Source organism: Centroberyx affinis, unplaced genomic scaffold (assembly GCF_046629955.1).
Source record: "Centroberyx affinis isolate AG114_WGS23_722 - 3 ecotype Tasmania unplaced genomic scaffold, CSIRO-AGI_Caff_v1 ptg000122l_1, whole genome shotgun sequence".
NCBI lineage: Eukaryota > Metazoa > Chordata > Actinopteri > Beryciformes > Berycidae > Centroberyx > Centroberyx affinis.
Genome location: NW_027278823.1, coordinates 592,501 through 615,000, shown reverse-complemented (window position 1 = coordinate 615,000; position 22,500 = coordinate 592,501). Strand labels below are relative to the sequence as shown.

The window sequence follows — 22,500 nt, the reverse complement described above, 5'->3', positions numbered from 1 at the left end:
TTTGTTCTGCTCGCTCTGTCATCAAAGGCTTGTGGAAATTATCTTTAATTCCGTCTGTAATTGAGAGGGGTTCGTATGCTCCCAGCCCTCATATTAACCCCATCATCAAATGTAGTGTAAATATACTGTACCCTCTCCTCAGGAAGACTGTAAACCAGCAGCACTAATCTCTAATTGACAGCGTTGTGAATTACTACCCTCATGAAGAGAGACACAGAGAGAAAAGTGTGTGTCATTGGCTGATAAGTCTTAACATCTTGATTGAATTCATAGCATGGCTTCCCTTGATGTGTACACACACACACACACACACACACACACTTGCGCAAACCCTCTATCAGAGCTGTAACACTCCGTCCTCAGGCCCAGTGCCAGGTATTGTGTTGGTTGGAGTTTTCCACCGGGTTGTTTTTGCTCAAATCAACAGGCATCATTGTTCTAGCCCCATACAGGCGTTTTCCATTGTGCCATGTAGGCTTGATCATGTCAAACCCAGCCATCACCCGTGATCAGATTAGCTGCCTGTGGAACAAGAGCTATAGAGCCTCACTGTGAGCTAGCTGCTGCTTGGAGATCCTTGTTTGTTACACCCTACAGGATGTAAACAGTTAGCTTTATGGGCAAGGGAGAGTTTAATAGAAGCCATTTTAATTGTTCCCATTAATTGTCCTCATTTATTAGTGTCCAGGGCTATATTACAGTGTGCTGGCGCATATAGAGAGGTATTTTTATAACCAAATCTAATAAGCGGCCCAGTATTTCATCCCTTGGAAGAGAGCAAATACAATTATAATGGCTTTGTAATGAAAGCATGGTTGTTTATTTGTGGAGTTGGCACACTGTAACGTCACTCTTTTATAGAAATCATATTTGGGAAAGATTACATTTCCCAATGTCACATCTGGGGTGGCGAAAATGCCAAACATTAGCATTTAATGAGATTCTGTAACATGCTATTACTAAAGCCCCATATATGAGGCGCATATCAGCAGCAGTGTTTGTGGGTCTGTGTCTGAAGAGGGAGTATTTGGCCCAAAAAGCCTCAGAACTGCTGCTTCAGACAAAGCAGACAGAACAAAGCTTCAGCATTGGGATATCATTCTCCCTCTGGGCCTTTTTTTTTTACAACTCTTTGGACACGCTTGCACAATGAAAGTCCAGAGACTGGGTCTGCTCATTAAACCTCTGCAGGAAGGCTATTAGTATCAGAGATCCTGAGAATGTCTCACTGCCCTTGCTCTGAAATGCTCTCAGTGGATGAAGACAGTGAGCCAGAAAGATTTAGTTCACTCGTCTCCTGCTGCTGTCTTTATACAATGCAAACCAAGCATCAACTCACTCCACATTGCCAAGATCCCCACTGGAATGAGAATGCAGATCCAAATCATCAGACCATCAGAGCAATGCCTATTTGTCTTTACATGGGCTCCTGTTTATTTCCCCTTCGTCAGATATCAATGAGTGTGAGATCGGAGCCCATAACTGTGACAGACATGCCACCTGCACCAACACAGCTGGCAGCTTCAAATGCAACTGTGCTCCAGGGTGGATTGGTAACGGCCTCAAATGCACAGGTAAGGCCGCCACTGCTCAAGTATTTTTATGTAAATTATGATCCATTAAAATAAAGAGGAATGGAATTATCAAATTTTGATCACATTTTCTCAATACCCCAAATAGTTTTTATGTTCGCTTGGGCGATATTTCAAACATTTGCTTAAAATCTACATGACAGTTGTATGAAAACATAGCCTATATCTGTAGGGTTAAACGTTCTCCCACAACATACTGTACATATATATTTATATTGTGTATGGATTTTGGTGTGTTTCAGACCTGGATGAGTGTTCAAATGGGACACACATGTGCAGCAACAACGCTGACTGTCTGAACACCATGGGCTCGTACCGCTGCGCCTGCAAGGAGGGATTCTCTGGAGACGGATTCTTCTGCTCAGGTCATACACACACACACACACACACACACACACACACAAACCAATGAACCACATTTTTTTGTTTCCTCTAAAATACGTGAATTAGTAAAAGATACATGAATGGATTTGTGTGTTTACGGATTGTGTATGTGTGTGTGTGTGTGTGACCACCACTACAGACAGCGATGAGTGTGCGGAGAATACCAACCTGTGTGAGAGTGGCCACTGCCTGAACATGCCCGGAGGCTACCGGTGCGAATGTGACATGGGCTTCATCCCCACTCCTGACGGCAAGGCCTGCGAGGGTAAGACAGATCCACCATCGCTAATCCTCACTCCTCACTGGCTCACACTAAGTTTACATGTGCGCAGTACTCCAGATAACTGGCTCGTATCCTGGTCTTATTCGGGACAGGGTATTTATGTGCACCTTCAATAACCCGTAACCCAAATATCCCTGTATTCATGTACCCACAAATAAACATAATTTCTGCCTCTTCTGTTCTCCCGCCAGCGATTTAACCAGCGAAGTAAGCTAGTTCCAACTACACTGAGACTGTACAGACAGCAAAAACACAACAGAAACCACAATAAACTGGATGACATGTTTACATGCGACAATATCCCAGATAATATCAGAATATTCCAGTTTGCTTATCCAGGATTCTCATAGCCGGGATAAGAGCTTATCAGGATAATGTAAATGGGATATGGCATGCACATGCACCAGCTCATAAAAGATAGACCTAAATATCCCAAATATGAAGTGTGCATGTAAACCGCTGCTGATGTCCTGTATGTGATCGGCTGCTGATCTACTGTGTGAGGAGTGTGTTTGTGTTCGTGATTGGTTACAGATCAATGTGATTCATGCTTGCAATGATAGTGCGGTGCTGGATTCAGATGAATGAGCAGACTGACCTCATTGTGCTGATGTGTCAGACATCCTGAAATAACCTGCTCCACTCCGCTGTGCCTGCCTGCCTTAACTCAGACAGGCAGGACTGGACAGTAATGAGTTGTGCAGAGTCTAATGATGTGGAAGAGCACAATTTCATAACCTTGGCTGCTTCTCCGATTGTGTGTATGTGTGTGTGTGTGTGTGTCTGGATATGTCTGGGCATTTTTTTGCCCCAGAACTGTCATTCTTTAGCAGAGGTGAGCGGCCTTCACTTCCTATTGCTGTCTGCCAATTTTCCACCTCTGTCCCATGATCCCATGATCCACTAATCCCTCACAGCTGGGCCTCTCTCTCTCTCTTTCTCTCTCTCTCTCTCTCTCTCTCTCTCTCTCTCCCACACAGACATAGACGAATGTACATTTGCTGACATCTGCGTCAATGGAAGGTGCCAGAATATTCCAGGGCTTTTCAGATGCGAGTGTAACATCGGCTATGAACTGGACCGGAGCGGAGGCAACTGTACAGGTAACACACAAGTCAAAACACCAGTCTAGCTGTCTGCCCCAATGCTGCTTGATTTCATGCCCCAATGAACTGAACAAAAGTGAAAGAGTGTAAAAGGAATGGAGCAACTGCAAAGAACAGATGAAGTTCTCCTCCCTCTCCCTTGAGATAAAGAAGCAGATAAAGTGACTGCTCCTCCTCCCTTGCTAGGCTATCATGTCAAATAAAGACTTATTTGATGAAACATTAATAATTTTCATTTCCACTGCACTTCCACATGTTTTTGTGGACATGCCATCTTTAATGACCTCCAGCTCTGTCTTTCTTTCTCAGATGTCAACGAGTGTGCTGACCCTACCATCTGTATTAATGGAGTGTGTGTCAACATCCCTGGCAGCTACCATTGTAACTGCCCATCAGACTTTGAACTCAACCCCACTCGGGTGGGCTGTGTAGGTGAGGCACAACAATAACTCTGTGTTTGATCTTAGGTTACGTTACAACTCATGTTGAAGCAAAGACATGGGCTAGCCGTGTACGCCAGCTTATTATGAATACCTGCCTGTGCTCGTGTGTGTGTGTGTGTGTGTGTGTGTACAGACACTCGTTCTGGAAGCTGCTACCTGGACGTCCGGTCGAGAGGGGATGCGTCAGAGAGCTTGGACTGCTCCAATGAGATTGGAGTGGGTGTTTCCAAGGCATCCTGCTGCTGCTCCCTGGGCCTCGGCTGGGGAACGCCGTGTGAATCCTGTCCCTCAGTCAATTCAAGTGAGTCAGCCTCAGAATTAATTAGAATCTAATTGAGAGTTCATTTTGTTTCATATAGTTTGCATGCATTGTGAAATTGTTATGTTTCTGTTGAATATCAAGTTCAATAATCATCTGCTATAGATATACAGCACAATGGAGGGCTTTCAGGTGACGCAATGCTTCCTCTGGCAGCCATATTGGCTGGAAATAACAGCCAAGAACCGCTGATGGCATTCCTAAATTTATGACTCAGCTAAGGAATAGACATGTTAAGGACAAGAGTTAAGGAACACACATGGTTCATTTTTGTGCTGTTGTTGACTGGGAACTGATACATCTGATCAACTTTGTGCTTAGATATCAGCTTGTTAGTTAGCTAACCATATATCTGGTCAGCTTACTGTCACTGTGTTATTAACACATGATTTGCTCAAGAGTTAACGTTACATGGCTAGTAGTGTAGCTAGGAGTGGATAGTAGTTGCAACATTAGTTACTCTGATAAAGTAGCTGGCTGGCTAGTAACTTATTACTATTACATTTTCATAATATACAACAGCAACATGACTGAAAAAACAAAAAAGTAAGTGATTTGAAAGTGTAAATTGGCCTTTGTTGTTGCACCTTGTTGCACATTCATAAATGAGCTAATAAAATGATTGAAGCTTTTCTGTAAATGTAACCAGCAATAAGATTTAAAAAACCAAACCAAAGGGAAATGAGAGGCTGAAGTCTCTCTATTTATTCGTATTGCCAATACATAAATCAAACCTGCTAAGGAGATGCCAGCTAGCTGCTCTGCCAACATACAGGCCACATGCTGCCTGCTCTTGTCGTGGGCATTGAGTGTTGAGAGTGTGTGTGGTAATTGTCTGTGCCGGTAAAAATGAGCCAGCTTGATTCATCTTACTTGGAAATCGCCAACAGATGGTACAAAACATTGCAGGGAATGAATCATCATTTTCTACCCAAAAGTACTGTTTTGTCTATGACAAGAAAAAGTGGCTTTTTTCTTTTCACTTTGTAGTTCCAAATAGCTGCAGTCACGTCCGCTCCACACAGCTCTCTGACTAAAGGTGCGGTCACACATGAGCGAATGCAGGCGAATGTTCATCGCCTGTCGAGGCGAAATTCATATCCTGCCATGCTGAATGTGGGCGATCCAGGATGTGACACACGGAAATCAATTTACTGGTTTGTAGTCCGTTTGAGTGGTTGCTGGTTTTGCCACTGGGAAAATGTTTTCTGAAGATCAGAGAAGGAGTTTGGCATTTTTGTCGGTGAGGTGAAGGAGAAGGAGAAGGAGAAGGAGAAGGAGAAGGGTTGTATTTGGTAGGGGGAGATTGTGGATCCATCCTATCCTTAGTTATTATATAAGACACTGGGTAGACACTGCTAAAATTGAGCTTTCCTCCATGACAAGTAGCTAATGGGGGTCAACCACACCCACTTCACCCACTGCTATTGGTTGAGAGTACAATTTCATTTTGCCGATCAAAGTTCAAACATGAACTTTACGCCAAGAGGAAAATGTAAGCTTGCTTCGCCAACTGAAGCAAATGTTTTATTCGCCCTACAGAACGGAAGTGAATTGGAGCCGAATGTGCATTTCGCTCATGTGTGCCTGCACCTTAACATCCATTCTGATTGGTCAGAGAGAGCAAAACAGAGAGGAGAGTGGGAGAGTCCATGTCTTACTGGCCCCGGGCCCTTGGGCAAACCGTTTTGTCAAATATAGCATTCTTGGCTGTAGTTTGTGTCTTGTGTTTTGCTTTGCTGTTTAACGTGATGCGGTGCTGTGTTCTGCGTTACAGCGGAGTACAGGACGCTGTGTCCCGGAGGAGAGGGCTTCAGACCCAACCCCATCACCGTCATCCTGGAAGGTCAGACAACAATATTATGCTGTTGTGTGTGTGTCTGTGTGTCTGTGTGTGCGTCTGTGTCTTGTAATGGTAGAGAAATTCTGTAGGTTACTTCTACGCCCTTTCCTCACTCCAGTTCTCTGTCACACACACCCACACACACACACACACACACGGAGAGAAAACACCCACCCACCACGACACTGAGAGTGTTTCTCTTCTCTCTATGGCAGACATCAACGAGTGCCAGGAGCTGCCAGGCTTGTGCCAGGGAGGAAATTGTATCAACACCTTTGGCAGCTTCCAGTGTGAATGTCCAAAAGGCTATGCACTCAACACAGAAACCAGAGTGTGTGAAGGTATGATATACACACATGTACCCTCTGTCTCAGTACGACCTACACTACCAGTCAAAAGTTTGGACACACCTGATTGGATGTACTATGTTTTTCATTATCTTAAAGCCATTTTGATCTAAAGGCTTATGCTTAAATGCTTGAAATTAGTTTTTTTAGACAAATATAAATAGTGAAGTTGATGCCTATGTGTGAATTTCTTTCCAAAGCCTTTGCCTATCCATCAAAGCAAAGGGCGGCTACTTTAAAGAATCTAAAATATAAGATAGTTTTGATTTGTTTAACACGTTTTTGGTCACTGCATAATTCCATTTGTGTTGTTTCATAGTTTTGATGTCTTTACTATTACTCTAAAATGTGGAAAATAGGAAAAATAAAGAAAAATGTGTTTGTCCGAACTTTTGACTGGTAGTGTACATCATTATTCTACCCCCTCACCACCAAACACACACACACACACACACACACACACACACACCCACACACAGGTGACCTATTGCTCTGTAGCTCTTGCCCTGGGATGTTTCAGTGGAGAGGAAATTGAGTCCAGCCGTTCAGGCCTGCGCTCAGCGAGGACACATGGAGAGAGAGGAAAAAGCGGCGAGAGCGAATAGACAAAGAAATATCGGAGCCTGTTGAACCTGTGGACAACGCTGCAGCTCATTCTAGCTCAATATGTGTCTGCTCTAGTTCCCGTCTGTTGCTAACCCAACAAAGCTCAGTCGGGACAATGACACAGCTGAGCGCCTAACTGTGTCCAGAGGAGCGCCGCTCTGATGTGGTCAGCCCTCTCCTCAGGGAAGGACAGCGAGTCCCCTGAAGACAGGCCAGAGAGACGGGGAGGGAGAGAGGGGAGAGCAGAGGGGATGAGGGGAGGGAGAAGGGAGAGATAAATGAGAAGGATAGACTGGAATAGAGAAGAGGAGAGGAGGAGGAGAGGAGAGCGGGAGGGGCTGGACAATGACATGCGGCTGATGGCATTTTAATTAGGGTGTGTTTGTTGGCCAGGAGAACAAAAGCTGGTGTCTGCTCTGGAAAGTCCACTATGTCTCTTTACAATCAACGGTTCAGCTGTTCTGCTGGGCTGGAGGGCACAGGCGCTCCGCTCCGCTTCTGTGCTCAGTTCAAAAAGCTGTTCGGCAGTAAGGCTGGTGGGAAGTTTTGTAAGTGTATAGTTATGTGGAAAAATAATGAAAAACGTAAGAGTATGAGTGAAAGGGAAAGAAAGCAAAATTTATAGATTCATTCCTGTTTCCTCTAGATTTTTTTTTTTTGCTGTAGATGCGTGAGTGGGGGTAATTTAGGTCATTGCAACAGCAAAAGTAATAGGATTCAGCAGGGAAAAAAAACCTATGATATAAGCACACAGTAGAAACAATAAGAAAAGTAAAAATAATGAAACAATAAAAATAAAATAACAATTTAGGGGTTAAGTAAACAAATGCTGCTTACAATTTCAACACTTAGAGGGAGAATGTGCAGAAATATGTCCTCAGGAAAAAAGAGCAAATAGATGTTACATTTGTGCAGTACATATATGTTAATATATGATACAAGTAAATATAAGCAAATAAAAGTATATGTATCAAATATTCTACATTATATGTTTATTATAGATATTGTAAGATATATAAATAAATATATATATATATGTATGTAGAAACATTTTTGCTACATACAGTATATACAGTATGAAATAGTGAAACCCTTATGAAAGTAAGCTCCAATAGATGCTGGAGTCCAAGAATGGCACTTATTTGGATGTTTATATCCAAATAATATATGATATAATGGAGGATTGTGCTGTAGTTGTGCAATTATGATGAGTTTCCATCGTATTTTCATTATAATTTCTGTCTGTCTAATTTCTGTCTGTCCCTCCATCCCTTCCCTTGTGTCTGTGTGCAGATGTGAATGAGTGTGAACGGCCAGGTATCTGTGGCCCGGGTCAGTGCTACAACACCATCGGGAACTACACCTGTATCTGTCCTGTGGACTACATGCAGGTCAATGGAGGAAACAACTGCATGGGTAAGTCTGCATGCTGCACCCTCCACTGTAGTAATCTCCGTAAAACGGTAGCACCATGCCACAATGACATGGTTCTGTTGTGATGACAAGTGTTGGGGTCGTTACTGGAAAAAAGTAAGAAATTACACATTAATCGTTACTATTCTTAAAAGTATTGAATTACTTTACGCATTACTCCCTGAGAACAGTAATTAGTTGCACTACTCATTACATTACTTTTGCGTTACACCCTAAAACTGCTAGGCTGACTTGCATTCATTGGGCCAATAAATATTGTAGAGCTAAGCCCACATTACCAGTATCTAACTAATATACAAGTATCTAAATAATGACAAAAAAAATCCTTCTTTTAAGGTTTTTAATAAAGATAGAGCCTACAGCTCTATCTTTCTGACTTTCCAAGTTGTATTTACCACTTTGTCTCGTTCATGTGCGCTTACTTTTAATTCCAATATTTCCGACATGACTTGAAGGCAGTGTAAGACAAGGGGAATCTTTCAATAGATATTACCCCAAAAAAGAGGTTAAAAAGGCTAAAGAATGTAACGCAAGTAACGACTGATCTGTTAGATCAGTAACTGTAATGTGATCACTGAAATTGGAACAGTAATGCCTTAACTTTACTCTGTTACAGGAAAAAGTACAATGATTACAGTAACGCATTACTTTGTAACACTGGTGATGACCCCTCTCCAACTTTCTCCCTCTGTCTCTTTCTCACACACACACACACACACACACACACACACACACACACACAGACATGAGGAAGAGCTACTGCTACAGGAACTTCTACTCTGACAACGGAACGTGTGACGGAGAGCTGACCTCCAACATGACCAAGAAGATGTGCTGCTGCTCCTACAACATTGGCCGTGCGTGGAACAAACCTTGTGAACAGTGTCCCGTGCCCAGCACCCGTGAGTACACACACACAGACACACACACACACAGGCATACACACACACCTGTATAAAGTAGGGCTGGGAGATATGGTTGAAATCAATAGCACGACAATCATTCAGGTTTTTTTCAATATCAACATATATATCACAATATGGATCACGTATGCAAAAATCACATGTTAAATAATCAAATTAATGTTCATCCCATTGAACTGAATGGTAATGTTAGGTGTGATGTCAAACAAAACTGAAATTTTCAAATAATATTCCTACCGTACCTCATTTAGTCAGAGTTTTTACATAAAATTTGCTTATCATCAATTTAGACGCAGAATTGTGTGTCACAATATCCCAGAATCACCATATCATCATCATGATATGATTCCACCGAAAGAAGATAAACAATAGTATTGAATTATCTCCCAGCCATAGTATGAAGTATAAGGAAGTAAAACTACGTCTTGTGTCCACCCAGACGAGTTCACCACCCTGTGCGGCAGCGAGAGACCCGGATACTCCATTGACATCTACACCGGACAGGTCATCGGTAAGGTTTTCCTCCTGTTCAGTCAAAGGTTTCTGTGGTGAAAACAACAGGTTTGTTTCGTTCATGTCTTGCCTCTCTGTCTCTTCCACGCGTGCTAGATATTGACGAGTGCAGGGAGATCCCAGGAGTGTGTGAGAACGGAGTGTGCATCAACATGATCGGCAGCTTCAGGTGTGAATGCCCGATCGGCTTCATCTACAACGACAAGCTGCTGATCTGTGAAGGTAAGGCCCGAGCCCGAGTCACATGACGTGGACTCGAGTCAACACTCGAGTCACAATTGCAATTGCTTGAGACTTGACTTGATGCATGAAGAGAGTATTGAAACCTGACTTGACTTGGGTTGTGGTGACTTGGGACTTGACTTTGGCTTGTACTTTGATGACTTGAAAAGATTTCTAAAGTCTTGACAATAGATCTTGTGTTTGTGTAAATGGCTTGGATTGAAAGTGATGAGATTTTTTCCACCAGATAATTCAATTTATCTATTTAATTAATCTATTTGCTGAATTTGTATGGAATTATTGAATTTATTGAAGCTGAAACTGAGTACAGAAATCAAACTCATGATGCTCTTACCAAGTTTTTATCCTATTAAAACCATATTGCCTTGAAAAGTCCTAGATATATTGTTTTCTTTAAGATATTAAATTGATACTGGACTCTTGATTTCTTCTGATTTGAGATTTGACATTAATGACTTGGACTTGATTTGGTAATTTACATTTAGACTTGAGATTTGACATGAATGACAAATCTATATCTATATTTAGACTTGGGACTTGACTTGATACTTGTGCCTCGGGACTCGAGCAAAGCTGGCTTGGTCACACCTCTGGTCTTTCCATATTTACCAGGTAGTATGTAAAATGTGTCCCCAGCGGACAGTCCATGATGCGTCTGTCCTGTCCATCTGTTAGATATCGATGAGTGTCAGAACGGACCGGTGTGCCAGCAGAACGCAGCCTGTCTCAACATGCCGGGGAGTTTCCGCTGCGAGTGCAAACCTGGTTATCGCTTCACCCCCACTGGACAGTGTCTGGGTAAGGCTGCTTCACAACCGGTCTCCAATGGGGACAACAGTGTTGGTCAGCTAAGGCCTTTATAGAGGAAAGAGGTATTATCACTCAGCAGCCAAGTTAGCCAGAACACAGAGACTTGACTTGTTTCAGAAACTGATAGTGGATTATACAGCAGGTGAGCACTTTGTAGGGAATGTGTTAGGTGTGAGGAAGGGTTGTAATGGTTCTGTTAGGTTCGGTCAACCCACAATGACCTCAGTGTGAGATTATCAGAGGTGAAAAGTAACTACAAAAGGTACAATTTTGAGGTACTGGCACTTTACTTGAGTATTTCCATTTTGTGAGACTTTATACTTTTACTCCACTACATTTCAGAGGAAAATATTGTACTTTTTACTCCACTACATTTATCTGATGGCTGTAGTTACTAGTTACTTTGCAGAATAAGGTTTTACATGCAAAACATACAATAAGCTCATAAAATATGTTGCATTGTTAAAGTTTAAACTATCTAACAGTATATGGAGCAGTTAGACCTACAACATTAAAATACATCTTACACATTAATGCATCAATAATTTAACACTCTGAATGACCCCATTCTTCAGAATGAGTACTTTTACTTTTGATACTTAAGTACATTTTACTGCAAATACTTCTATACTTTTACTTAAGTTAACTTTTGAATGCAGAACTTTTACTTTTAATGAAGTATTTTTCCATTATGGTATTGCTCCTTTTGCATAAGGATTAAAGGGAGATTATAGAGAGATACAGAAAGCAGAGAGTTGGTGGGAACGTGAAGCAGATTTAGATGAAGGATCATCCAGAAAGCTGCTGTCTTCCATACGAGTGACGCAGACTTTCCCTGGGTCTTCCTCTAGCCTGATGCTCTCATGCCTCCTCTAGCTGTCACGGCAAACTAAATTGAATAAAATTTGTTGATCCGCACATTCCTGTCGGTTGTCATGCCAAAGATAACGCGCAGGAAGCAGCATGATGACCATAAGGCCGAGGAGGAATGTTATGCTGTAGTGGTTCGCTATTGAGGAAGAGAGAATGTGAAGCATGTGTTGAGGCATTGTGCTGCTGTGTGTCTTAAACACCTCGCTGTTATTAGAACAAGTCCGGAGAGTAGTCACTGATATGAAGCCGCAAATTTCAAATCAACATCCTGTTTTGCTTCCTGCTTTTATGCGCATTGAAAGCCGCTGGGAGTGTGTGCCAGTCCAGTAACGACATAATATAGTCAGACCCAGTGAGAGTGAAATGAGAGTGAAAACAGTGCGGCTGGATGTGAGACTGAAAGGTCCACTATAGGAAAATTAAGCAGTGATTCACCAGAGATCTGCTTTACAGTGATTTTAAAACAGCTAAGAGGTGTGAAATGGAGTTTTTAAAAAAAACAAACAAATATTCAATAAATCCTTCATTTTTAATTAATAATAGTTAAAAAATAATGATTAAATGGTATTCTCCCACCTTGCAACATAGTTTTTGGCAGTAGCCAATGAAGCAGTAAAGTGGTTGCTAAGCGACAAATAACTGCTGGTATGAGTGGTGTTTTTTGGGTAGTAATTATTTTTAAATTGTAATTACATTTAATGGTTTTTCAGTCATAGGTGTGCGTTTATCAGGTATTTTACAACTTCTTTGAACCTGACTCATCCAGTCAGGACTGAGAACCGTAACTATCTGATTTATCAACAAGTTTTGAAGTGTCACTGGATTTGACTGTGTGTGACCAACTGTTTCCTTCCCTATCCAGATCGTAATGAATGTATTGAGAGTCCTGGTATTTGCAGTCCTGGCCAGTGCATCGACACGTTGGGGAGCTACCGCTGCATCTGTCCCAATGGCTTCAAAACCACCACAGACCTGTCCATGTGTATCGGTAAGTCCTGTTGATCCGGCACGTTCCCACCAGGTCATGTTGTGTTTTTTGACATGTGGTTTTCAGCAGTGTTATTCTACTAAGGGTTAATGAGTACTGTGTTAAAAAAAAACTGTAACGTTGCTCTGTGCTTTCAGATGTGGACGAGTGTGAGCGACAGCCATGTGGCAACGGGACCTGTAAGAACACAGTGGGCTCCTACAACTGCGTCTGCTACCCCGGCTTCCAGAACTCACACAACAGCGACTGCATAGGTGTGTGTTTGTGTGTGTATGTGTGTGTGTGAGAAGGAGCGAAAGAGAGAGAGAGACAGGTGTGTGGATGTGTATTTGTGAGTGGAATAGAGCGAGAAATAGAGACATAGAGAGAAGGGATATGTTTGTGTACATGCTTGGACCATATTGTATTTATGTGACATGCTGTGATGTGTGTGTGTGTTGCTCAGATGTTGATGAGTGTGCCACCCAGAGGGGCCTGTGCAGGAACGGGCACTGTGTGAACACCCTGGGCACCTTCCTCTGTGTGTGCCGCGACGGCTACGAACTCACACCGGACGGCAGGCTGTGTGCGGGTAAGACACTGCCCTCTTCTCTGTGTATTTACGTTCTCTTTTTGTCAACTTTATTCATTTATTTATCCCTGGTACGCTTTTCCTCTCAGATGTCAACGAGTGTGCAGTGAATCCTGGGATGTGCGGTGCGGGGACTTGTGTGAATCTGGACGGCTCTTACAGGTGTATCTGCCCACCTGGCTACTATCTCCATGAGGAGACCTGTGAAGGTACGGCAGCCTGAAGCCAATGTTTTTTTAGCATCACTAGTCCATACCTGGGGATGCACGCGCCACAACTCCACGCAGACTTGCCAAAAATGCACATAAACAGCGTAAATTTTGGAAAATGGAAAAATCTGCTTTGTCAGTCCCTGCCTATGCCAATGCTCAATGCCCATGTGCAGTTTCAGATTGATTGGCCAACCCATTGAGGAGCAAAATGGATGCAGACAGACGGACAGAGTTTTCCTCATTTTATAGTAGGATGGTCAAAAAACATCATAAATAAAAAAAAACAGTAAAAAGAAAGTCAAAACATGAACAATAATCACAGGAATTTCTGAAGTAATGCAATATTTACGATGTCTTAATGTCTTACCTCAGGCCATTCAAAGAGCACCTGTTCACATGTGGCACACACACACACACACACACACACATTACAACTCAGAGCAGCACGGCTGAGGTTTACCAGAAGAGAATAAAAGCACTCCTCCTCCATCTCTACGCCTCTCACACCGCCGCTGCCACAGAACTCCCCTCTTCTCCCTTTCACACGTGGGAGGGGGGGCCAAGCCAGACCACTTGGATTGTTTATACAGTCGGGCTGATGAAGAGATATTCGACAGACTTCAACACATTCCTGCTTCGCGCTCTCTGTTCCTGGAAGCAGGGAGGAACAGGCTTAGATTCTCAGCATCAGTAACGGCAGCAGCTGGTCATTATGACGGGCGGACACGTGACAAGGGGGGGGGGGGCTATTCCAGATAATAGGCCCCCATCCAGCTATCCATTAGAGGGATTACATTGTGTTCGGTCACACTCGGGCTAGGCCATAACATACCGGTCTGACTTCATCACTGCAACACACAGCTATGACAGACACTGATCTATAGAGTTATGTGATTCGGCGGTGACATGGGTCATGGAAAAGCTATATTTCAAACAACATTGCAGGATGTGCTATGTTCAGGAGGATATTAGAAGATTTTTTTTTGTCCTAAAAGCCATTGGCTCAAGTTCAAACTTCCCCCTAATGGCCAAAATTGGGAATGGAGTTCAATTCATTCATCATGATATGTGAATAGTGCTGTTCCCTTGAATGACGTTTTGCAGATTTGCGGTCAGTATAGGTCGAGTTGGCTGATGCTGTTGCTGCCTGTGTTTCAGATATCGATGAGTGCTCCCAGTTACCGGAGATCTGCATATTTGGAACCTGCTCCAACACCGAGGGAAGCTTCATCTGCTTGTGTCCCGAAGGCTTCGAGCTCTCTTCCTCGGGACGCAGATGTTTAGGTAAGTGTGTGAGAGAGCGAAAGAGAAAAGAAGAAAGAGAGGCTGTGAAATTATCTTCTGCATCAGGTTGGAAGTGCATGAATACTGGTGTATCTATTAGTCTGTTTCTGAGTCCTAGTGGAGCCTGAGCAGCAGACTGTGGTGTTGGACTTTTCTTGCTTTGCTCTCTCAAGGCAGCACACCGTGTTCCAGCCGGTTCTGCTGCCGCTGCCTCGCCGAGGCCAAGGGTGGCTCTGAACAGATCACTTTTCCATTTCCTCAGTTGTGTGTATGTGTGTGTGTGTGTGTGTGTGTGTGTGTGTGTGTGAGAGAGAGAGAGAGAGAGAGAGAGAGAGTGTTTGTGTGTGTGTGTGTGTGTATATGTGCATATGTGTGTTTTTGGGGTGGGTGGGGGAGTACGTAGGCCTCTGTTAGGGAGTTCCCCCTCCAAACACTGAAATGATGACATCATCAGTTCAGTGAGGCAGTTTACAGTTCGCACTTTACTTTTCTCTCCGGCGGCAGGGAGGGGAGGGGGGAGGGGGGTGGATGGAGGGATGGGGGATAAATAGGAGGGGCTGGGTGGAGGGCAGTAACAGAGATCAGTGATTCAAACTCTGTCCCACTGAAGAAAGTCTTGTTTTTGTTGAAAATTATGAAAATCATGATGATAAAAATGATTCAGATGTTAATACTGGGGGACCTCTGTGTACCCATATTGTTTTTAGCACACTTATTTGAAATATTTTGGATTTCACACACTGTTTATATATCTGGGCTGTACCTGTAAGAACACTAGTCTTGAAACAAGCGATTAAGATGTCATACTGTCCATAAAGGGTAAAAAGTTATTATAAATTGTTATTTTATATATGTGGTGAAAGAGAGCCATGAGCAATAAACCAAACATTGAATAGCGTGAATTTTAATCATTATATTCTCTACAGTTCTGCCCACTTTGTTTCTGTTTTCATCAACACAGCCTGATTTTTCTAAAAACCTATTAAAATAATGAAAATGTGATAATCTATAGCCACGAAGGCTTGTTTTTGTGTTTTTTTTGGTTTCATGCCCCAGCGCCACACAGGTTTCATTTTTTTTGTTGACATTTTCCATTAATGTTACCGATATTGCTGTGATCACAACAATGACATACCAACACTATATCCCTAAATTAGAAATCATGAAATAAATGTATGCTTCTCAAGTAAGATCTAACAGCAGTTAGCAGCTGAAGGAAAACAAAATATCTCACACATGTACATGCACACCCACACCCACAAATGATTCTCTTGGTGAATGGGTTTTATAGACTTCACCTGTGTTTTACCCCCTACCCAAACACATACTGCCGCATACAGTTTCCATATCTTTCTAGTAGTCACATGGCCAAAAGTTGCCAAGTCACGTTGTCCCAGCTGTCTGTTTGGCTTTAGTAACACACATTTATCCTACAAACATTGAATGAATAAGTGAAAGTAACAGACAGAGAGATGCTGCGGTATTTTGTATATCATAATGATGCAACAATTTTGCAAATTTCAGTAATCAAACCCATATTTTTATCATGACTCAGTTTTCATCACCTGTCACCAGCATCTGATTTGTGTCACCACTGACATTTTGTTGATTTTAAAGAGACATGTTTATATCTTAATTGATCTTAATTAGTAGTGCTGATCTGTTAAAAAGCTTAATTTTTCAATTTTCTTTTTTCAAATGTGTTGTCTATGTTGTGTCCCTGATTTAAAAGAGAAAGTTACATAGCATTAACATTTTGAGGGGATCAAATCAGGGAAAGACAATACTTGAAAGTCTATGTACATTATACAGTATATTTCAGTAAACATACAGGTGTGTTTACTGGGGAGCAGTAATTCATGGGGCTTTTAACCTGTTTGCAACAGACAGACAGACGCACATGAACGCGGGCACACACACACACACACACACACACACACACACACACACACCCTTGCACAGCAGCTGTGCACAGAGCACCATAAATCTCTTTTTCGGAAAGGCTGACAAATCAGTTTCATGGAGGAAAGTAACATGACACTCTTTGACATTCTCCACACAGCACCAGGTGTTCATGTATGTGTGCGATGTGCATGTGTGTGTATGTGATCTATGGTGGTCAGAAAGCTTATTTGTGTTGAGTTCAGTGAAGGCCAGTGCTAGCAGGAGAGCGCAACCATATGCTTCTCATTACAAGCGAGTGCCTAGGCCAGGAGGAAAAACAGCCCTCCGAACCAGAGAGAGAGATTGGCAAACACCAATCACCGACTAGAGATAATTAACCACCCTCTCTCCTCGCTGCGAAACATATCCATCATTTACTCTGGTCCCGAGTCTCAAAGTCTTGTTTTCCTTGAAGTGATAATCCGCAAAATTCTTGTTTTTCTTGATTTCGGCGACACCTGTGGTCATAAGCGGTCACTGCTTTGGTGTTTTGCGCTCATTGTAGGCACTGGCCCAACATCCTGTAATAATAAAGACACTCACTGTAGACTGCGGCTTCTTGTATTTCCTCTACCTTCTTATAATTATTCCAGACAAAGCGCTGTTGTTGCTTCCGTAAACATAAAACGCATCACTTCTCGTGCAGCAGAGGATTTTTCCCGGGAAAAGAGAGACGCCCTCATAGGTGTTTAGAGCAGCAGATGTAAAAGCTTTCATGAGCTGGTTATATGTTGAATCACTATTGTATGGTATCAATCGGTGATAGAGTAGCAAAACAGATATTTATCTAGATGAAATAATTGGAGATTATTACCTTAAAAAAGTGGGGAAAAAATTGATAGGGTTGATAATTTAACTTGCAGTTTCACCTGTTTAGAGAATTTTCTTGAAGCAAGTGACCTTGAAATAAGGCGGTTCACTCCATTAGTATCAAGACAATAATACTTGATTTAAGAAAATTGTTGGAACAAGTTGACTTATATTGAAAACCAGTGAAATGACCTTACCCATTTCGCAAAAGTACTCACTTGTTTTAAGAGAAATGAGATTTCAAGACCAGGTGCTAGACTAAATGAGCCTCTCTCCCTCGGCCTTCTTCCTCCTCCTTTCCTTTTTCCTCTCTCTCTCTCCTGTGTGTGTTAATCCTCAGACATGCGTGTGAACTACTGCTACACCAAGTTTGAGAACGGGCGCTGCCAGGCTCCAAAGCCCCTCAACACCACCAAGGACCAGTGCTGCTGCACTGCAATGCCAGGCCAAGGCTGGGGAGACCCGTGTGAAATCTGCCCCAGCAAGGAAGAGGGTGTGTACACTTTCCTTCTCTCACACACTCACACACACACACAGGCGCTCATGCAACACACACAGACAAACATGCACCTACAGGAAAACACACAAACACACCCCAACATGTACACATGTACACAACCAGTCAAAAGTTTGGACACATCTGATTGAATGTACTGTATTTTTCATTATCTTAAAGTCATTTTGATCTAAAGGCTTATGCTTAAATGCTTGAATTTGTGTTTTAGACAAATATAAATAGTGAAGTTATAAGAAGTTATAATATAAGATAGTTTTGATTTGTTTAACACTTTGTTGGTCACAGCATAATTCCATTTGTGTTATATCACAGTTTTGATGTCTTTACTATTATTCTAAAATGTGAAAAATAGTAAAACTAAAGAAAAACGTGTGTGCAAACTTTTGACTGGTAGTGTATACACACATCATCATAGCTTCCTGGTATTTTGGTGTTGCCCCTTTGTTTTGTGTGTCATTTTATGGTATCAATTACATTTGATGCGTGGACTCAAAGACTTCATGTCTTTTGGTTCCAGAGGCGTACCGCACTCTCTGTCCCAATGAAGGATATCGACGGGGGCCAGACGACAACCCTGTGGGTATGTTTGCTCCATCTTCACTCTCTCATACCTCTATTGCAGAAACTAGTGGCTGTGGCATGCATGTAATTCATTGTGTGTCTGTGTTTCCTAATTGTAGATATTGATGAGTGCCTTGACAACCCTTGCACTAATGGCCAGTGCATCAACACAGACGGCTCTTTCCGCTGTGAATGCCCCATGGGATACCGACTGGACACGAGCGGAAGGGCCTGCGAAGGCCAGTTTATGCTCTTTCTTACTCTTGGTCTCTCTCTCCATCTCTCTTCATCTTTCTCCTCTCTGTCTCTCTTTCATACTCCCTCTCTGAGTCACACACACCAGGGTCAGGGCCATTTACAAGTTGAATTGAGAATGCATGGTAAATTGGTAAATCCTGAATTTCCCCAAGAGGATCAACAAAAAAGTGCTATCTTATCTTATCTTATCTTAAATTCCATTTCAATTCCTGGAGTTGGAATTGGAATTGGAATTGCACCCAGCTCTAATGAAACAGAATTGGAATTGACTTGAAACAGAATTGAATTCCATGAAATTCCACTTCTAAGACAGTTTGTCTTGACTTGCTAAACATTATAAATCAACATTATGAATAAAGTGTAAGACAGTTAAACAAATCAAATACATTCAGTCATAATGTATACGATTACATGTTATGCATCAAATACCACCTGAAAGGCCCCTTTAACATTTTATGACATTCAGTATTGATAATATATAACACTACATGTAATCACAGATATGTGGTAAGAAAAAACAAAAAAAACATGAAATTTCACAGAATTTCATTGAATTAAATTCAACTTCCTGAAAGTCTGTTTCATGTAGGTTTTTCAAATTTCAATTCCAATTCATCAGTTGGATCTAATAAGTTAATTAATAAATTGACCCCAACCCTGACACACACACACACACACACACACAAACACACCTTTGCCTTTTTGTGAAGCTCAATGCGGTTAATGCGTCTCTCTTCCACTACAGATACTGACGAGTGTGACATTGGCAACCCATGTGGCAACGGCACGTGCACTAATATGATCGGGGCGTTTGAGTGTGCATGTGATGAGGGCTTTGAACCCGGCCCAATGATGACCTGTGAAGGTATGTGAAATTATGTCCGCGCTCTCAAATGCATAACGCAGTGTGTATAGCTGCGTGTATACTACTTTAACTTGCTGCCTGCTTTCTCCCACCCAGACATAAACGAGTGCTCCCAGAATCCTCTGCTGTGTGCCTTCCGCTGTGTTAATGTGGTGGGCTCCTACGAGTGTAAATGTCCGACGGGCTACGTGCTGCGCGAGGACAAGAGGATGTGCAAAGGTACTAGAACTAAGAGCTTCACTCATTCAGTCAGAAAATAGACTCAGCGCCTCATAGAGACCGGCTGGCCCCTCCATAAAGTTACATAACGCACTATCTCTGTGAGATCCTCAAGGGTTCTCTGTCTCGGAAGAACTTAAAACACTCCCTGGAAACTGTAACGGGCCGAGTGACTGTTTACACCTCCGCTCTCTCAGATAGCTCGGGCGCCATAGCAACGGTTGTATTTGGAGGGAAGCGCTGAGGCAGGAGGAACGTGTCAGTGCCTATAGCATCACTGTTTACATTACGGCTCCAAACAGACCACCAACTCTCCCACTACACACCCGTTCACACTAGAGAGCTCACTGCTGGGAGTGGGTGGTTAGATTAAACTCTGTCTGCATTACGTCACTTGGGTGTATGTGTGTTGACATGTGTGTTCTTAGTATGCTGTCTGTCTGTCCTCCAGACCAGAACGAGTGTGAGGATGATATAGATGACTGTGCCATCAGAGGTATGACCTGCAAGAACCTCATTGGTACATACATGTGCATCTGTCCCCCGGGATACACACGCCAGCCCAACGGAGAGGGCTGCATGGGTAAGACTACATCAACACTCCCAGATGCTGCAGTCACAACATGGGCTTGGCTGACCATAATGTATTAATACAGGAAAGAATGATTCATCATTATGGTTTATGGGCTTAGATCTTGGCTTTACTGTGTGGAAATGAAATCTGTGTTGGCACTCAGTCAGTTTTGTGGTATCACATAATGGCCTTTTGTAAAATGTCAGATATCGGCCATTCAAATAGATTCCACCTCCGATAAGATGGAGGTTCCTCCCTGACCACAGCTACATAAAAGCTGCATTTTCTTGGCAGATTTTATTTATTAATTTAATTGTTCAATCATATTTTTGTATATTGATTTTTCATTTAAAGGCAATCATGTATCTCAGAGTTTCCTCCACAATTGAATAGGTGTAATGGGTCACCCTGCCTTATTGCTTCCTTATTGCTGCCTCATTAGTCTGGGTTTCAATGGAGATTTTTATTGTCACATGATGGTCTAAAGCCTCTGAATACTTACCATTTTTGCCTTGAGATTGGTCAAATTTAAAGATATTGAATATTGGCACAAAATATTGTCTGTCTGCGACGAAACCCATATTGGTCAAACCTTATCACAGACCTTATCACAGACCTCAACCAGAGGTGGTTTTAGATTTATTACAAAATATCTGCTGTCATCATAAAAAATAGCTCAGTAATTTCATAGTTCATAATGTTATGACATGTTTACAAGCAATAAAGTGTTAGTTAATTAAGTTTGACATGTAACAGAAAGTGTTATGCAACAACTATTTCCATTTTATCTTAATACTGTCTGTGTGCTTGTGTGTGTTAGATCTGAATGAGTGTTCAGCCAAGCCTGGTATCTGTAAGAACGGTCGTTGTGAGAACACAGTAGGAAGCTACCGCTGTAGATGTGACCATGGATTCAATCCCAGCTCTACGGAGACCGAGTGTATTGGTATGTACTCTCTCTCTCTCTCTCTCTCTCTCTCTCTCTCTCTCTCTCTCTCTCTCTCTCTCTCTCTCTCTCTCTCTCTCTCTCCCTCTCTCTCTCCCTCTCCCTCTCTCTCTCTCTCTCTCTCTCTCCCTAACCTCAGACAAACTTACTGACCGTAGTGTCAGTGTATATCGGGGTCTGTTGTGTTCTCACAGCCTCTCTGATTGGCCTGACCCCAGCTTGTTCAGGAGGGGCTTCCTGCATACAAGGTCTGCCTGTGGGAAATGAGTCTGTAATATTAAAAGTCACAAGGAAACGCCGTTTCAATGGTGTCTAGCTTCCGTAATTCGACATATTTCTGGTTGAAACAGGATGTTGGGACGGGACATAACGCAGGGAGGAACTGTTCAAAAAACAAAAATACTTTGCACATAATCATAAATTCAGACTCTTCAAAGTGAATTAATTACAGCCACCAGGACGCCGCCATGGTGTCTTAGGAAAAGGAAACAGGGTTTTCAGGGGTGAACACCCAAAAATATGCTCCCTCTCTGATTCATTCACCCACATTGTTCAGCAGTTGTTAAAAAATCTGTGATGGTATTATTGGTTAGAATTTATATGTACACATACTGGCACGCTGTTTTCCAGTAAGTAATGGGATTTTGATATAAAAATAAGAGATTTTTTTGGAATTTGTGTGCGTTATGATATGGAGAATTCGCTCACACGGTGAAAAAGTCATTTTTCATTTCATTGTGACTTTAAAGAGAAATTAAACCCCAAACCCACATTTGTGTAAAGCCTGGCATCTAATGGTAAAAAAATATGCTACTGATATTGCCATGTGCTATTGGCTGATCTTTAGTGCCACGTGATGTCACCACCTGTTGTACTCTACAGAAGGTGACATCACCTGGTACCAAAGATCAGCCAATAGCAGATGGCAATTTCAGTAGCATGCTTTCTGCTATTAGATCTCTGGCTTTACACAGATTTGGGTTGACTGTTTAGTTTCTCTTTAAATAGACTCTTCCATGACAATGCTTTCAT

General features: G+C 42.3%; 1 protein-coding gene across 1 annotated transcript in view; it reads left to right on the top strand.

The window, feature by feature from the left end:
* The window catches only part of fbn1 (fibrillin 1), a 64,434-nt gene that overhangs the window by 34,829 nt on the left and 7,105 nt on the right, over positions 1-22,500 (top strand). The window contains exons 33-57 of the mRNA XM_071528979.1: positions 1,452-1,574; positions 1,835-1,957; positions 2,116-2,241; positions 3,240-3,362; positions 3,675-3,797; positions 3,942-4,109; positions 5,905-5,973; positions 6,186-6,311; positions 8,217-8,339; positions 9,101-9,259; positions 9,720-9,791; positions 9,890-10,015; positions 10,712-10,834; positions 12,582-12,707; positions 12,845-12,961; positions 13,153-13,278; positions 13,368-13,487; positions 14,649-14,774; positions 17,869-18,021; positions 18,563-18,625; positions 18,726-18,845; positions 19,610-19,729; positions 19,826-19,948; positions 20,400-20,531; positions 21,343-21,468. Of these exons, the coding sequence (XP_071385080.1) occupies positions 1,452-1,574; positions 1,835-1,957; positions 2,116-2,241; positions 3,240-3,362; positions 3,675-3,797; positions 3,942-4,109; positions 5,905-5,973; positions 6,186-6,311; positions 8,217-8,339; positions 9,101-9,259; positions 9,720-9,791; positions 9,890-10,015; positions 10,712-10,834; positions 12,582-12,707; positions 12,845-12,961; positions 13,153-13,278; positions 13,368-13,487; positions 14,649-14,774; positions 17,869-18,021; positions 18,563-18,625; positions 18,726-18,845; positions 19,610-19,729; positions 19,826-19,948; positions 20,400-20,531; positions 21,343-21,468 (3,036 nt within the window). The remainder of the gene's footprint in view (positions 1-1,451; positions 1,575-1,834; positions 1,958-2,115; positions 2,242-3,239; positions 3,363-3,674; positions 3,798-3,941; positions 4,110-5,904; positions 5,974-6,185; positions 6,312-8,216; positions 8,340-9,100; positions 9,260-9,719; positions 9,792-9,889; positions 10,016-10,711; positions 10,835-12,581; positions 12,708-12,844; positions 12,962-13,152; positions 13,279-13,367; positions 13,488-14,648; positions 14,775-17,868; positions 18,022-18,562; positions 18,626-18,725; positions 18,846-19,609; positions 19,730-19,825; positions 19,949-20,399; positions 20,532-21,342; positions 21,469-22,500) is intronic.